This window comes from Apus apus, chromosome 2 (assembly GCF_020740795.1).
Source record: "Apus apus isolate bApuApu2 chromosome 2, bApuApu2.pri.cur, whole genome shotgun sequence".
NCBI lineage: Eukaryota > Metazoa > Chordata > Aves > Apodiformes > Apodidae > Apus > Apus apus.
In genome coordinates this window covers 16733698-16752843 of record NC_067283.1, presented here as the reverse complement: position 1 = coordinate 16752843, position 19146 = coordinate 16733698, and the positions used below count along the sequence as shown (strand labels likewise).

The following is a 19146-nucleotide window of genomic DNA, read 5'->3' as shown; positions in this document are numbered from 1 at the left end:
CTAGTTATAGCCAGGTGAATTTTGGACTATCTCTAAAAAGAGATATTTCTACTTAGGCCCAGAGCTCTTCTAAATTACTTTCTTCAGATAAAACCTCCACAGTTTCACCTCACTTGAGTGAGACGCTGCTAGAACGGCTTGTGCTAATAGAGGAAAAAAACCCCACAACAACCTGTGGAAGGATTAACCAAAAGTTTAAATCGTCTCTTCCAAAAAACTGGAGCAAAGTTCCGTACTGACTTCTGAACTGATGAAATCTGGCAAACAGAAGGCCCTCCCACAAACCGTATGTTTCCCTCTCTTTTGAGATGATTACTCTTGGGAACTCAGGCTTTATTAATATGCGATTAACACCAGTTCAGAACACCAGTGAGGTGCTTAAATCACAGAAAAGCACAAACAAGTAGAAGTGGAAATGTGGTGCAGTTTTATATTAAAATGGTCACTAGATATATTCCAAAGAAGTTAGGAGAGAGCCTAATTTGCTTCAGAGAGAGTAGTGCTCAAAGTCATCCAAAGGAGATATCCAATTCAAGAACGTCCAGGCTGTGCAACTGATGCAAAGCTTACTGCTCTGCAGAAAAACAATCTCTACTCTTTGTGTACAAAGACAGAATGGGAGTGTACCTGAGGTAAAAGAAAAGTTCTTCAAGTCAAGAAACCAGACAATCTCCATCACAGAAAAAATATTGTATCGTACCTCCAGTCTCAAGCTTGGTAGCAAAAATACCAACATAATGATGCAAGTGGAAGTCAGACTTTTGGCTGGAGGATAATGAATAAATAAAAATGAACAAGTAGAGACTCTTAGATCTGTACAAAGAATATCGAAGACTTGACAGCAAGCTTTGAAGAAAAAGCCATTAAAAAGACATGGAAATAAATAGAAAATGAAATTTTAAATAGTTTAGTAAACATAGATAATATCCTTTCTTTAGTAAAGTAACTTCAGGAAGCATAAATGCATTAGATCAAATATACCTAACATAAACCTGTCTTTATTCTGCTGTGCCATATTTTGGTAAGACCTTATCTGAATTACTATCCGTGTTTCTTCTCATCCCTACCTAAGGCAAAAAATACTCTAGGGAAGATAAAGACATAAATAGTAGGGGTTTTTTTATTAATTGTGGTTATGGTGTCATAAGTCACTATAAAATTGCCACATGGAAATTAATGTTTAACAGTTAAAATGGAATGAAGGTGGGTTATGGGAAGAGGAGGACACTATACACTATTCTTCGAAGTCTTCCTGGAGAACAAGTAACTTGCAAAACAGAATTTAAAATAAAACATCAAGATAGGCTGGGAATTTGGAAAGACCACAAATACTCCTTTCCCATACAGACAAGGTACAATATCAGAAATGTTGGTTAAAGTGCAGTTTTTGAAAGTCATTCAGGCCAGTCTTCTGCTCAGGGCAGGACTAATGTCAATGTCAGATCAGGTCAGCCATTGTCTTATTCTATAGGTTAGAGATTCCACATCTCCAGTTTGTTCCAGTGCTGGACTTCCCACCTTCCCACCTAAATAAATATTTCTTTGAATTCTCAATTTAAACCTCTCAGGGCTGCAACTTGTGCCCAATGCCCTGTGTTTTAGCATTTTTCACTGCTGGGAAGAGTCCGACTCTACTCCCAACTATCAAGTAGCTGCAGGTTGCAATTAGCTTATGCCACCCTTTCTCTCTTCCTAATAATATGTATAACACAGATTCCATTATAAGGCTGTTTTCACCTTGGTAAATAAACTAAGCACTCTTAAACTGAAGAACTGAGTTGTCTCACATTTGTTGTATTTTTCATGGCTGCCATCCTGTCTAGTAAAAGTTCTAAAAAAACCCCATTCTGTTACCTGCTGAGCACAAGAGTTGTGCTAAGTGTGGATACACCACTTATTTTGGCTGGGATAGAGTTAATTTTATTCATGGTAGCTCATATGGTGTGATGGTTTAGATTTGTGATGAAAACAGTGTTTGATAACACAGGGAAGGTTTAGCTATTGCTGAGCAGTACTTACACTGCCTCAAGGACTTTTCTGCTTCTCACCCTTACCCACACCAGTGAGAAGGCTGGGGGTGCACAAGAAGCTGGGAGAGGGACACAGATGGAACAGCTGACCCCACCTGGCCAGAGGGATTTCTCACAACACAGGATGTCATGTTCAGCAATAGAACTGGGGAAAGAAAGAGGAAGGGGGGATGTTTGGAGTGATGGTGTTTGTCTTCCCATGTAACTGTTAGATGTGATGGAGCCCTGCTTTCCTGGAAACGGCTGAACACCTGTCTGCTCATGGGAAGCAGTGAATTAATTCCTTGCTTTACTTTGCTTGTGAGCATGGCTTTTGCTTTACTTATCAAACTGTATCAACCCCTGAGCTTCCTCACTTTCATCCTTCTGATTCCCTCCCCGATCACACTGGGGAAAGTGTGTGAGTGGCTGTGGGGGGCTGAACTGCCAGCCAGGATTAACCCACAGACTGGCTATCTGGAAGAGCTCAGTATCCCACTGGAGTGAATGGGCAAGAGTGGAATTTGAGGAGATAACCTTTGGCTTAGGCAACTCTATTTGTCCCTTTAAAAGGGTTTAAAAATCTCAAAAGCCAATATAAAATGTATGTATGTCGTAAGTTTTCCGAAAATCCCTCCGTTTTGTTTTCAGAGTTGCTATTTACCCAATCCACTTTGAGATAGTATTAACTTACAGTATTTAACTGACAAAAGTATTAGTATCAAATCATGTTGGAAACATGAAACTCTAAAACAACTCCAGAGGAGGGCCATGAAAGTGATCTGAGGGCTGGAGTATCTCTCTTATGAAGACAGGCTGAGAAAGCTGGGGCTGTTCAGCCTGGAGAAGAAGAGGCTCTGGGGAGACTTCCAGTGGCCTTCCAGTACCTGAAGGGGCTACAGGAAAGTTGGGGAGGGGCTTTTTACAAGGGCAGGTAGCAACAGGACAAGGAGTAATGCCTTTAAACTGGAAAGAGGGTAGATTTAGGCTAGACATTAGGAGGAAATTCTTTACTGTGAGGGTGGTGAGCTACTGGAACAGGTTTTCCAGGGAAGTTGTGGAAGCCCCATCCCTGGTACTGTCCAAGGATAGGTTGGACAGGACTTCGAGTGACCTGGTCTAGTGGGAGGTGTCCCTGTCCATGCAGGGAGGTAGGAACTAGATGGTCTTATAGGTGCCTTTCAACCCAAAACATTCTATAAAATTAAGATTTTATTAAGTTTTTTTCTAAACAATTAAAGAAAAAACAGTGTTTTCATTAACACTAAAAAGAAGCTGTTGAATTAGAGTTAATTTTATACTACATGTTCAAATTTCTTCACACCTTTCAGAATAAATACTCTGATACTAAAGCCTACAGCAAGTTTATTTTCATCTTTAAAGAACTTCTAAAAGGAAAGCTTAAAGATGCATATTAAACTATAGAAAAATAAAAGGGTTTAAAATGTTAAAGTAAAAACTTTCCATATGGTCAAACTTTTAATTATGCCCATGGGCACCTACAGTCAGTCAATACCAAAACTTACTTCTTGTTTATTGATGTCAGAAATCCAACAAGAGTAAGAGTGATAGTAAAATCTACTGTGAGACAAGCTACTCCTGTATATCTAACACAGACATCGCTCTCCCACTGTCAGCTCAAGCACAAAATCACGGCTTTCTCAAAGTAACTTTGCAGATATTTCTTGCTATCCCTTAAAACAAACATCCAGCATAACATAAAACAAAGCTCTTACTGGTTTGCAGGAGAAGAAGCATATAGTTAAACTTTATACAAGGTGAGTCCCACTCTACAGCAAATAAAAATAACCAGATCAGTAAAACATTTTAATATTCTTGTAATACAACCTAGGTTTAGTCCTTTCATTTTTCCAGATATCCCCATGAAGATATTATATTTCTAGTATTCATAATCCAAAGTACAACAACAGACATCTTAAACTTACCCAGATTTCAATTCAAGTATTTAAAAATATGTTTTTCTGCTTTCTTTTCAGTGTATCAAAAGGTCACATTTTTTACATGAATGCTAACAGGCACAGTTCACAGCAAAGGTCAAGATTTCTCTGGGGATTCATTCTCCCTCTCTCATCTTAAAAGCAGTTAATGATTCAAACTAAAGATAAATGATTAATATATTATTGATCTAAATGCTCAGACTGGCCCACATATATAATGCTCAAACACTTGAATTAACACATTCTTGTTACTCATTTCATGTGCTGTTCTAATAATGACAGTGAGTGGAACTCAGAGGTATATTATTGAATGCTATGAATAAACATGCATAATATCTGCCTATCCACATTTCAAGTGAATGTTACTCATTCATGTTCACAATCAGAACACAGCCCACCCCGTGCACAAACACAGAACCCCAAAACAAAAGACAGGGTTACTTACTAATGGCTCCCTGTTTTTGACGAGCCTGATTATTTTAACTGAATCTTCTTCCTCATCAATATCATCAGGCATGGGGGGCAAGACAGGATCGTAGTTCTTCTGAGCAACAGTATCATGTACAGAGAGCAAAGCCTGGAAACATTATTAGTCAGTATATTATTTAGCATCTGAAAAGTTTATGAAAGACAAAGCAAAAGACACTCTTTATAGCCTGAGTCTACTAGTGTGATACATGTAGACTGAATGTAGTTCTTGTATACAATTTTAACACATTAAATGGATGAAACCACTACATAAAGTGTTTTCATATACGCAATGTACATACTTAGCATACTGTGGATACAGACCAGTATCTTCATGCACACAAAAATACCAAGTGTTTTGCACAACAGCTTGAAATTACATTAATTATAAACAGAAGAAAATTCAACTCTCCTACAGTAAGAACACTGTTCTACTTGTCCTAGATGAGGATTTTCTTTGATACAGTCCTATGAAACAAATAAGCATCTTCCACGACTGCTGTTCAAACCCCAGATGCATGACATTGAGCTGCTGTCCAGCCCTTTCCTTCAGAGGAGCTTTGGAAGCTTACCTGGTAAGGGAATCCTTCTCATACCAGCTCCCTTTCATATGAGCTCCAAATTATCTTAGGAATTTTTAATTTACTGTGGCAGTCATTATTGAAATGGAGGAACATACTGCTGAAACAATTTAGTTTAGGCGGGTGCTTATCAACCACCTGTCACACGCCTTCTTTCTTTCTCTGTTGCTTCTCCAGTTCGTACACAGCTCAAACAAGGTTTTTCAAAGACAAGCCTAACAAAGTCTGACAAAAGGGTCAATCTTAAAAATAAAATAATTTATAAACATGCAGAAATTAAAAAATCTTGGAGGCCAAGGGAAATTAGCTCATTCTCCTGAGGTTCTAAAAAATCTAGATACAAACCCCTTATTTTCTATTTTGAAAGCCCTTCACTATTTGTAATACCTTTTAAACTGGTAAAAATGATTAAGTGATGCTTTTACTTTTATAGTGAAAACTTTGCACTGTAGCAGGAATAACAGCAACAGCTATACATATAATACTATCTACTGCTTTCAGTTACTTCTGTTTTCAAGTAGTTGCTCATAAATACTTCAATATTTTACATTTTGACTTGATATCTTTTCACAAAGAGTCAATATTACAAAAGCTGTAGTCTGAACAGCAGAAGTAATTTGCAAAATGATAACCCTTCTGACAATAAAAATAAAGCATCTTGGAAAACACTGAGATATTTAGGATAAAGCAGAACACATCAACATTGTTGACATGGATAATATAAGACAGTATCATATCAATGACCGTAAGAACAGATGTATAAAGAACAGAAAATGGCTACATTTCTCTGATGCTAGTTTACTCACCACTTAATAAAAGGCAAATATTATTTGACTACACATATGAACATAAATTGCATTTTCTCAAGGATAATGCAAATGTTTTAAGAAAGCATGACACTTCCACTACATTATTCCAGGATATTTTTCCTGAATGGAGGAGACTGTAACAACAGAAAACAACTTCCAGGCAAAAGCAAAGTGTATGGGAATCTTGACATTCTGAAGTTTAAATTTGAAGTTAGGTCTTCAACAAAATAAATACAGAGGAAGATCACACCTCCTTCGTGATAATTTGCTATTGTTTTACTAATTTCTATGCACATTGTACAATTTGATATAAACATTTAAACACACACTAATTATTTCTGGAATTCTTCACAAGACAGTTATTAATTTGTACTATTTACCATCAGAAATTACCAGCTCCCTCCCGCCAAAGATTAGTTTTACTTTAGATCTGAGCTAAAAACATCAGGCTAGCAGTGATGATTCCTCATGGAAATTTCGGTACTGGGACCGGTGTTGTTCAACATCTTCATCAACGACCTGGATAAGGGTACAGAATGTACCCTCAGCAAGTTTGCTGATGACACCAAGCTGGGAGGAGTGGCTGACACACCAGAAGGCTGTGCTGCCATTCAGAGAGACTTAGACAGGCTGGAGACTTGGGCGGGGAAAAACCTGATGAAGTTTAACAAGGGCAAGTGTAGAGTTTTGCATTTGGGGAAGAAAAATGTCATGCACCAGTACAGGTTGGGGGCTGACCTGCTGGAGAGCAGTGTAGGTGAAAGGGATCTGGGGTCCTGGTAGACAGGAGGATGACCATGAGCCAGCAATGTGCCCTTGTGGCTAAGAAGGCCAATGGCATCCTGGGGTGTATTAGAAAGGGTGTGGTTAGTAGGTCAAGAGAGGTTCTCCTCCCCCTCTATTCTGCATTGGTGAGGCCGCATCTGGAGTATTGTGTCCAGTTCTGGGCCCCTCAGTTCAAGAAGGACAGGGAACTGCTTGAAAGATTCCAGCGCAGAGCCACAAAGATGATTAAGGGAGTGGAACATCTCCCTTATGAGGAAAGGCTGAGGGAGCTGGGTCTCTTTAGTTTGGAGAAAAGGAGACTGAGGGGTGACCTCATCAATGTTTACAAATACGTAAAGGGTGAGTGTCAAGAAGACGGAGTTAAGCTTTTTTCAGTGATGACCAGTGATAGGACAAGGAGTAATGGATACAAATTGGAGCATAGGAGGTTTAAGGTGAATATCAGAAAAAGTTTTTTTACTGTGAGAGTGACAGAGCACTGGAACAGGCTGCCCAGAGAGGTTGTGGAGTCTTCTTCACTGGAGACATTCAAGACCTGCCTGGACGCATTCCTGTGTGATGTACTCTAGGTGACCCTGCTCTGGCGGGGGGGTTGGACTAGATGATCTTTCGAGGTCCCTTCCAACCCCTATGATTCTATGATTCTATGAAATATGTATTATAAAACATTATGTATGTAAAAGCCATGCAATCACATGCAGTCCTCTAAAGATGTATGTGAAATATCAAAGATATACTAAAACAAAGATAGGGTTTGCTTTTACTTCAGGCTACTTACAGTTAAGACTACTAAACTAGTCTTCTGCCATTATGTTTTTCCACATAAAGCTAGGGCACATTCATGGACTGGTTCAATTTAATGAGGTTCTATACTACAGTTTAAAAACAATTAAGCAGATAGAGAAAACAGATGAAAATAATCTCAAGCACCATTTCCAGAATAAAAGGCAGCAACTGAAAACATGTCCACTACTACACTGTATTATGCCATCAGTGCTAAGATACTTCCCTCCTCTGACTGCCAGACCAGGCTCCTGGACATGGCACGCAGAAGAATCTTGCAGCCCAAGCAGTATAAACCAATGCCAACCAATGTCTGGTATTTATGATGCTTTTCTTCACTCACAACAACTGGAACATATCAACCCCTTCCAACCTCCTCCCAAACAAACATATTAAACTACAATGTACTAAAGTTTTCAGTATTAGGTCTTCTGCCCAGTCTTCTGCCCAAGCTCTGGTATTATTTTATCTTGCTGCAAAGATGCATATTTTAGTTAAGAGTATGAACGCCAGAAATGACGTGCTTTTTCTCAGCCAAGTTTCCAGAAGAGCTTGTGTCATCACAAACTTGTTTATGCTGTATACTGAACACACTAAGATTTCATTCCTGCTTTTCTTCTGCCTTTGCTTCTAACACACCACTCTCTGTCCACTGCAGTTGAAACAGTCAGGAGCATAGATATCGAGCAATAAACAATCTGCAAGCAAAACTTGTAAAGCAATTTTAATTTCACTTAATGTAATCCACCAGAGATTATCACAGCCTGTCCTTGCAAGAACTTCCATATGTTTTGAACACATGTAGAAATGACCATGTTCAGAGTAAAGAGACATTTCTTCAGCTGATTTTTGGCACTGTGCAATTAATATAATGTATTCATAGTCCAAAAAACCCCTCCATACCAGACTAGACTTTTATATAAAAGGTTGGGACTTCTTTTAAAAGCAAACAAATTAAAAATGCCAAAAAACCCACCTTAGATTCCATCAAGAAAAAGATTTACCCAGAATAATTGTGCAGTAAACATACAAGGCAATGTGAAGGTTGTCATGTGCTCTTTTTGTACACAAGAAGGGATTGATTTATTTACTGCAGTTTTATGATCCATGATACTAATTTTGCCTATCACAAGAAACTACAAGAAGTGCTGATGACATTTTATCAGTTTTTAATGTTTTGGGTTTGTTTTCAAACAGACAACTCTTCAGAACTATGCATGTATGATCCAAGATTAGGGTCATGTATATTTAAGCACCTCTGGAGAAAAATATTTTATTTCAGCTCTAAGTTCTATGCTTATGATTCACTAATGTAAACACGCTCCATATTTAGAACTTGAAAGCAGGTATGACTCAAACTCCTGCACTACCTAAATATAAATATTGATGTTCAGCTAAATTCTTAGACATGATCTAGCTGGAAATGAATACTTTCATCAGACCTCTGAAATGTCTAATAACTGGCGCTGTATTTTTCATATTAAAGTTATCACTGTTCAGGTCACAGTTTATAAATTGAAATTTTACACTATCAACTTACACAAAGAAAATCTGACATTGGAAACACTCAAAGTTCTTTTTCTTAAACTGCTCTGAAACTTTAAATGTTTATTTAAAATGAGAATGTTATTAATGAAAACAGTTCTGTATTTTGAAAAATGTGTATCATTTAACTACATTACTACATTTTTCCTCCTCTAAAACAAAGACAAATTTTATATTATTTTTTGCTTCTATTTGTATTTTGAGATCTGTAAGAGTGAAAATACTCCATGTAGCCCCTGAATTGTGAACACAGCTCCTTATGTTTTTAAAATGTCACTATTTAAAAAAAACATAGCTTTACTTTTCAGAAATTTTTTGCACTTAATAGTCTAGAAAAAACATTTTAGAAAACATTAAATTAAATAAAGAAGCCGGATTGAATGGACAAAGGAAGAAAAGCAGCCTCGTTCTTTATGGCACTTGAAGAAACATTAGAAAACTAAATAATTAGTAGTCAAGATTATCAACACAAAATCTGTAGGGACTCAAGCCAACCTTTATGAAAGCCAAGAGCCCAGCTGACGGTTGCCCCACCTATGGAGTAGATCACTGCCCCGGCAGCAGTCGGCGAAATGGAACAAAACAGCCATGACTTTGCTGTCCCTCTCCACAACCTGGCTCACTGGCACAGGACACCACTTCTGGCACTTCCACTTGAACTCCACTGGGTGAGACAGAGATATTTTCCTACCTCTTTGCTTTGCTATGGGGACAGTACTTTGCACTGAGGCTGGCACAGAGAAGTTACACAGAAGGAGAAAATTTACCTTCATGAACAACTGCAGTAATGTGCCCCTGAACTTCCTTGGCAGAGCTCATCCCCCAGAGAGTTTTTCTTTGTGATAAGGTTACAGGAGAAATACAAGAAGACAAGATGAAAATGTTGGTGGAGAAAACTATTCAGGACTGGCAAGACTGATTTATGCGTAACTTGCAGAAAGTTAAAATCAAATGAGTGAAGTCATCCAGTGACAGCTATCAAAGGAGCTGGGAGGAGCCTGAACCCACTCAAGGAGAGCTTGTCAAGGGCATCAGAAGAGAAGGAGCAGCACAGGAGTCATAACAGCCAAACGTGCAAGAATTCAGCAAGCAGGAGAATAAAACCAGCAGAGAGCCAAAGTATAATGGTGTTGGCATACAGGCTCTCGGCACAGAAAACCAAATTGACTTGAGAACAGCTTGGAGAAGAGAGGGATAAAAAGATAAGGTTTCAGAATCAAGCTATGCATTTTAGAACAACTGGTAAGCAGCACAAAATGAAGAGGGAAAAGGGAGACAAGAACTTAGATGGGCGGCAGGGAGGAAGAAAACTCCCTCCCCTACAGGAGAATTAGTCTTTATTTACATCTACTATCTTGAGTACATAAGCTAGATTTTACATTGAGGTACTGATGAATTCCATCCTGTGAATCCCCCTCTCTAGCAGATGCATGTTAAAACAGCACATGGCAGTCTCTTAACCACCAACACTGCCTGCTAAGGGAGTACGTGCAACCTTAAGTAAGGGTTAACAAGAGAACAAAACGGCAGTTGAGAATACGCTTTTCAACTAACCGGTAAGAATAACCACATTAGCTGAGTTCTCCAGCTTCGCTAAAGCATAAAGCATAATCTAGAAGCAAAAGCAAGCAATCAAAACTACAGGCAGGAAAAGCTCAGTAGTGCTACTGAAGCAACCAGAGGATGGTTGAGATAACAGTGAACTGATTTTTTTTTGGCAGTAGAACCAGTGAGTTAGTGCATATGCTGCAGTAACCACTTATCAGGCAGAAAAGTAATACTACTCCTTCTGATGGCACAATAATCTACTCATTTTCCTATAGTAATCTGAGATGTTCTGAAAAAAAATTCCCAAGTTAAATACATACAGTAAACGATGTTAAAGACATCCGTTAAATTATAAAGAAATGAACACGTTTTACTTTGCTTACTGAAAATAATTTATACTACTCAATCAACAGAAGTAAAACGCCTTTGACAGTGATGACAAAAAAATTAAATAAGGCCATTTTGATTAAGCATAAATTTCTCTTTGCAATCAGGAAACCAATGGGTGTACTAGTTCATGAGGGAAAAAATCAGGGTTAATATACTGCTTTCCATCCCTCAGATAGTATATTTTTCCTTGTTATTTTCCATAAAATCTACAGAAATCATACATTGTGTAAGAAGACAGCAGTTACCTATGTACAAAAGAGAAAAAACATTCCATGCTTGCATCTGTCTCATCTGTGCTAAAACAGGAGTTGCTCTCTAGTTCAAGCCTGTCCAGTTGGCAATTAAATCCCTTTCTCTCCCAATTTGACTTGGATGCAGTTGGGTTACAGAAGTGATTCAAAATATTTAAATTATATACTGTACATGTGTGGTTTGTGTTCTTAATATCTACTATATATTAGTGCTCTTAGCACAGCAACATCTCAATTGGATAAATATTCAGTACATATTACTTTTTCCTCTTTCCTACAGAGGACTGTATTCATGACTATGTGAACTTCCTTTCAGAAGATTGTAATTTCCTTGCCTGAAACTGTGGTTTGTTGGTTTCAGATTCACCAGTCTGAACTGATGGGTTTACCTGCAGCTGATAGCCAGACAGCAGTAGCCAAAAGAAAAGTGAACTTTCTGCATCTTCAGACTCCCACTTCCTCTCACTCATTGTTTGTAGCCCCTGAAGACACTTCCAAAGTTGGACTGTTTTCAGTATTCACAGAAACACAGCCCATCCATGTCATCTGGTAAAGGTGTCAATATTCTTCCAGATGAAAGCCCTATGTTTTCCTCAGTAGTGGATAATGTCAGAAGGAGCTGTGATTTTAAATCTAAAGAATCTAAACTAAGTTTATTTTACATTTGCAAGGTGATTCATGCAGCTAAAGTGTTCTTGGAGATTGAAGTCCTATTTCAGTCACTTCCAAGAGCCCAAATAGATTATTTTAGAGTGGAAAATACCAAGAAAAGAGCACTTTTCCATTATCTTGGCAATCCTTGGTCAATTCCTTTTTTTGAAGAACTGGCAGCATTCTGGCAATATTGTTTACAGCAGTAGCATGCATCTTTTCTTGGTAGAAAACCACCTGAAGACATATCCCCTGCCCCCCAAGAAATAAAGTGAAAACAGAAACTGAAGTAAAAGCTGAGGCTGCAGTTACCCTTCCTGAAAGAGCATCTCTTAGAAATGATCCAGCCTTTACTTGACAACAGCAAGATGTATAAAGTCTTAGAAAAAAATCAAACAACAAAAGTAAAACCACAAAACAAACATATACTTAATTCCCCCAGAAAATAATAATACATATTTGTTTATGATAAGAAGGTCAAATTCAGCTATAGCATACTCATACTACTTGGACATCTAACAAAAAATATTGAACCAATTTAGTTTTTAAAAATAATTACTTTTGCCTGCTTTGGACTCTTCCCAAATTGAACACTAAAAGGAGTATTTCTGTATATCAGTTGCACAAATTGAAAAGCTGCAGTGAGTGTTATCTTCACCATTATAAGTAAATATTCTGTAAGTACTTAATAAAATAGTAACTAATGAATTATAAAATATTTAAAAATATTGGAGAAACAGAATAAATCCTGCCTCTTGAATAGTAATTCTTTTAAAAGGCCATCAAACTAGCATGTATAAGAAGCTTATGATTTTCTAAAATATTTGCAATATAGTTATAGTTAGATACTTACAAGTTATATAACAGTCCTGTTAACTGCCTAGAAAACCAGGAATAAGCAGAAAGGGGGGGAAAGTTGATTACAAGACCATGCTGGATCACTGTTGAAGATTCATCAATGAACTAGAAGAGGAGACTGCTGAATAAATGAATGGAGAGTTCAAATATAATATGGTCAGGCAAATGCAAGGGAAAGGCACCTCTGAAGGAAAAAGCAGCATAAGAAGATGACAACTAAAAAAAGGACTATTTGCTTTATACTGTGCATTTTCTCCATTTTCACAGAACAGAATTTCTACTTGAACGGGACATGACTATATCCATAGTGGGTTTTTTTCTCTTTCTAAATTACCAGCTTTAGTAATGCTGCCAACTATTATGCCCTGCATGTGAACGCTACAGTTACGTGCATGCAATTCAACATTCGTACATGGGCTAGAGCTGGTTCTTCCATCTGGGTGAGAATGTACATACAGCTAAAGCATTTCCTCAATTTACTTTCCAAATCTTTTCTTTTCTGCTGCCAACCTGCCTGGCTTCAGTTTTGTTTATTATATCTATGACTTTGTTTATTATATGTTGGCTGCTAGTGAGCATTCTCATATCCATATATCTAAGAAGACTGACAGACAAGCTGTCCATTGGACATCAACTAAGGTATCACATGAGATGGACATGAAAGAATTTCCAGGGTAACATGATGGTCGACACTTTAATATATATTTATGCCATATTTTTTCATCTCCCTTATATAATTTTATATCTATGTTTATGATATGTTATACATTCTTGTATGTATGCTCTGCCAGCTCCTACCACATTGAGTGCCACAACTGCTTTCTGATTTTCTCTGCCTGTCAGATATGAAAAATCAAGGCTTTTCTTGCTGTTTTTGAAAGGCCTACTTTTTTCATTTCATTTTACTTACTACTTTCCAGAAACATAAACATTAAAAAAATAAAGACACTAACATATTCTGCCAGAACTCCCCACCCCAAAAAAACTTTCTGTAAGAAATTCCCCTTATTACAGCTGCAAGGAGAAATGGATATAGGAAGCCAAGCTCTAAAGCAGAAAAGACTTAAGAATACAATCTATTTTTCCTTTAAAAATGTTGCCAAAGTGCATGACAGAGGGCTTCCTAGAGTGGCAAACAGTTTAAAGGCCAGAAACACTGGGTAGAGGGATCTCATTTGCTTGCTAACAGAAGTCTCCTCAGCACTGTCTCCTCCAGCTTCATGGCTGGTATGCTCAGAATATCTATGAGCTATCCACTAACCAGCACAAACAAACTATCAGTGCTATGGTCTGTGCTTTTTGTTGCAGTAATTTGCATATCTCACTTTGGATGAAAGTAAATATTTCTCAATTACTGCTGAAATGTCACTGTATGCCATCCAAAATCAAGCAGGCTCTTACATACAAATTAATGGCATCTAATTTTGTAAATGAGGATCATGCAGGTAGCTTTTCAGATTACATAAGATGTACAATGCAATTCAGCTCAATATATTAACAAAGTTAAGCTGGTTTGTATAGTAAAATCTCTTAATATATAAGCTCCTGTAACAGTTCTGCCAGCAAACCTCAAAGACCACTGATGAGTAAATAGTTACAAGTCACAGGAAACTGTGCTTCCTGAACAGATACTTTTTGTTACTGTGTGTAAGCATGAGTCTTTCATAAAGAGGAGGAGAATAGCCTCCCAGGACATGAGCAAAAATGGAAAAAAAACATCAGTGCATTTGGGAAGACAGGTCTTTAAAGGGACAGGGTCAAAAGGTCCTCCAAGTGCCTGGGACACAGTAACAGCCCAAATGTAGCTGAGATGTCAACTGACTTGAAATTTGCTTTTGGGTTCTCCAGATACAAAACCTGAACAGCTGTAGGCAAACCCCAACAATTTCCAGTGGAAAATGTTGACACTGCTGAAACTCCGTATTTCAGTGGAAAAAAAAAACCCGATGGAAAATTCTCAGTAAGTCTAATTATAAAGGAAATGCTGGAATGAAGACAAAGTTTAGATTAAGATTTTTTAAACTACACATGATAAGGAGCGCTTCATGAACTTTTCAAAGCAGTAACAGATTTTGTTTTATATTATTATAGCCCAATATTTTCTTTGAGTGCTTTGTATGTTAAAGTTGTAGAAAAATGCCTACTGTTTCCCACACAATTAATTATATTGTCGTTTTTTGCCAGTGACTGTAAGACAGCTTTATAAGGGTCATCTGATAAAGGTTTAAAATGTTTGTGGGTTTCTAACAGAACAAGTAGCACTTTTATGAGAACAGTCTTATTAGGCCACTGTGCAAATCTAGTAAGCCTCAGATGGTGAGGGATGATGGAATCAGCAGTTGTTTATCAAATAAAGGCTAGAATTGACACACTTCCCAGTAAATATAATAAATACAGAATAGGACAGGACAACAGCAAAGGTATGCTTCAAGCTAAAAGCAGCACTGTTTCTTTTTTCAAAGAAGCAAAAACAAATATAGGAAACATATTAAGTATAAAGTGCCCTAGCCTCATTATCTGCAGTTTTAATTTTAGTCGGAATTCGTAGTTCTATTCCGAAGGAAAACCCAGGAGGTACATATTACTAAAAAGGTTTACAAATGCAAACTGTTCATGCTTTGTGAAACTGAAAGTTAAGTACACCTTGAAAGAAATGCAAATAAAACAGTAAGAGTAAATCCTCTTTACAGCTTTCTGGTGTATGCATCTTTGTCATTTGAAATCAATTTAAATAAACCTGAAAAAAACTTAAAGAATCTGTATTTTCTCTGAACAGCACACTGAGGTTGTCCATGCATAAATTAATCTGAAAACATTGCCAGTCAGACAAAAGCAGTTTTCCCTTCATTTTGCAAAGTATCTTAAAATTACTTCCAAAATCCTATTCACTCCAGAGTAATGAAAGAGAAGCCAAGAAAAATACTTCAAGATGTCCACTGTTTGTTCCCTCTACAGCTACAGCGCCCAAAGTGATCCAAATATTTGACGTTCTTCTCCACCGTGATGCACTGAAGTCATTCACAGTCCTGCCCTGTGCTCTTGTTTAGGTACCTGGTTTATGCTTCAGACTAGCAGCTGGCAAACCTTTCAGCACACATAAACAGAGGATAAACTCTGCCGAAACAGGCAGAACCACCAATGCCACTCTTAGGAGGTTAAAAAAGCTTAACTTCCTCTGAGTCATAAAAGGTATAAACATCCTTCAGAATAGTTTTAGCACAGTGGCATAAGCTTCTAAAATAATTATTGTTCTGCACATTACCCCAGTGACCACAAAGGATATATTTTATATTAATTTGAACCACATTAAATTTACCCTAATAGGAATTAACTTCAAAAGGTAAATTGCTTATTTCAATATGTAATCATCAGGAATGTAACTACTGTTATAAACATAAAGTTAAGAGCTTGTGAGATCTGAATAACATATCCTGAACCTGTCTCAAAGTTAGTGGAACTGAGCTAATATTGTTCAATGGACTAAATGATAGTCCATTTTTTTGGTAGCATTTTTTGTTTACAGCCACATCTACAAAATAAGTGCCTAAAATGTTAATTCCTACAGTTTTGTGGGTTTGGGGTTTTTTTTGTTTTGTTTTGTTTTGTTTTGTTAGTTTTTCGCATTTCAAATAATTTTAAAAATAAATAACAACTACGTTCTTGTGCTATGGCACTGTCCCAAAAAGAACACAGCTTTTTCCAACTTGTTAGAAAAGGAACTGAGACCCACTATTCAAGAAGGCTTTTTAGTTAAAAGTGGAAAAGAATCTGGAAGCTTGAAAGTCTTTCATTCTTAGTTTGATCATGTTGTATTTACAACATCTCCTTTCTTACAGTGTCTGTCACTGGGGTTCTGCCCCAGACTGACAGAGTAACTCCAGTGCCCACTTCCTTTCTTCCCATTTGCATTGCTACTGACAGGTAAGAACATTTGGCTAATTTTGTGACAAGTGCATTAAAAATCCAGAATTAAATTCTCTTTTCAATATATTTTGTGTTAACATCTTTATCTCTAGATAATATAGCTAATATATATTTTTAAAGGTGAGGTGTTATGAGACAATAGCAATACTTCCAGATTCATAAAAAAGACAAATTGCTCTTTAAAGACATCTGCCTCATTTGCACTGCTGCCTACCTGATACATCCTAATTTTTAAAACTTTTTGTCAGTATTTTCAAAACTCTGTTCAACTCCCCTCATCATCTACATACCATTTCCTGTCACGTAAGTTTCTTAAATTTCTCCAAATTATAAAAGATCAAGGCTGAGAATACTTATTTCTTTATGCTATTATTTACATGTTTACAAATGCACACACAGGAGTGTCTTTCTTAAATCAGAAGCATCATTTCCTCATGTATATCCCCACTATAATTCCAGTCTTCATGAAAGTGATATGTGTTATCTATCCACAACATACATTAAGTAACTTTAATGTTGTTATTAGATGTGGAAGCTATGGGAAAACAGTACACTACAGAAGTTCCTCATTGTGTTTCACTCAAACTTGTACAATATCATGTAACTTCAATGTAAATGTAAATCCATCAACAAAATTGGAACGTAAAACCTGAACCTGAAATCATAAACCATCTTCTAAATGCTTCCTTCACAAAATAAGCAAAGTAGGCTTGAAATAGGGTTAAAAATAATGTAATTTGTGGTTACACTTCAGAGATTACAAAAATCACAGAAGTCACTCCAAGAACTGACAAAAAAAACAGGAGTGGGTATGGCACCAACTCCCACACAGGCCAGGAATTACCCCTTCAAATGCAGCCCAGTAACCTGAATTACACAGAAAAAAACCTGCTACATAGCAGCACAGTCCTTTCTCTGTTACTTGTTCGTGTGAGGTTGTAACAGACATACCACTCCTGACATACCACACTCAGACATACCTGAGCAGGAGAGGGGAAGGTCTGGAGGTGCTGCCAACCACACAGGCTTTTCACAGCCTGCCCCACTGCAGGGGCGGAAGGCTCAGGAAATACAGCGGCAGAAGAGAGAAATTTCACTTTCTGAAATCTAAAATATGCTTAGGGAAAGCTACAGCAGGTGGGTCTCAGCTTGATCTGCTGGCATTTCAAATCACCCAAGCATGTCCTGGCTTAGGTCCACACACTACTCAAAGTACAGCCACGCAGCACTGCTCACAGGCTAGCTGGGCCTGACCATGAATTCACGTGTCTTTATGTTTTGCATCTTTAACGTATGTATTTTATTGCAACTTAATAAAACCAACCAACCAAAAACCCCACATACATCACAGCTTTAAGAAACACAAACACAGCATAAGTTTCAGTACATCTAGTTCTGGTTATTTACTATCATCATAACTTTGACATGTTAAACTCTTCAGCTCTTTTGTAACAATGAACTCAGCAGATCTTGAATATGGATACCCCGGAATTGCGTTTATTAACAGTTATCTTCCTCAACAGATTGCAAACATTTGATGGCACAGTTGTGGTTATGACTGAAAGAGCTGAAGATGTACACTGTTGTACATCTAAGCTTTCTTAATGAGGTAACAAGATGCATTTCAAACAGCTAATTTCTGCTCTGCTTAAAAATCGAATACTGCATTCAACTGGATTTTGGTTCTTAGGTATGGAAATACTGTTCTATTTGTTGATCTGTTTAACAAGATACAGCAGGATTACAGAATGTGAAGTATAGATCTTTATTCAGCATTGGAAGTTAAAAACAATAGATGTGGCTGGTCTGCATTCATGGAACTCTGCCATTATATTTTAATTTTAGAATGCAAATGCAGTATCTCACACACAGATAAACAAATCCACTTGATTTCCCAGAGCTACGTGCTCTGTTCTACTCCCAGAGTTCTGTTGTAATCAGAAAAGACAAACCACTACCATTATGGCAAAGGATGCCACATCATAGAGCAGGAAAGAAACCTCTCAGTGTAAGTGGGTATTGCATCCAATTTTTTTTAAAGACTAGAGGCATCCAATTTGTTTTTTTCCAAAAACAAAACAAAACAAAAAAAAACCTGACAACACCTTGGAATTACTTTGAAAAACCTCAAGTCTGATAAATATAACTACCTCAAAGGTATGGATAAAAACCTTGAAAACCACAAACACTTGAAAATATATATGTGTATAAGAAAGTAATTTTGTAACACAAAATGAAAAGATATGCATTTGATCAGAGAGTCTCTGGAAACCTCTCAGCTTTTTTCGGCATGTTAACCAAACCTGCAATGTTATAATCACATGGATAGACCTGTCTCTTAACACCACCAAACTTTTGGAAGCAGTGATGTAGTGCAGTAAATTAATCCTAACCATCCTCCATCGTGTAATTAACATTAGAAAAGAGCCGTAAGACAGTAGGCTGGCTCCAGATAACACTGCAGTTATACACTAGGTGAGGAAAGTTTCCCCCACAGAATAATATACAGCCAGTTTAAGTCAATCCCATATTACGCTATATATGCAAGTTTTTAGATAAAGCCTATGCAATATCATTGGAAAAGA

The 19146-nt window shown here is 37.3% G+C and overlaps 1 protein-coding gene across 3 annotated transcripts in view; it reads right to left on the bottom strand.

The window, feature by feature from the left end:
* The window catches only part of MPP7 (MAGUK p55 scaffold protein 7), a 144330-nt gene that overhangs the window by 42064 nt on the left and 83120 nt on the right, over nt 1-19146 (bottom strand). For all 3 annotated transcript variants that reach the window (XM_051610352.1, XM_051610354.1, XM_051610353.1), the window contains exon 7: nt 4413-4544. In XM_051610352.1, coding sequence (XP_051466312.1) covers nt 4413-4544 — 132 coding nt within the window. The remainder of the gene's footprint in view (nt 1-4412; nt 4545-19146) is intronic.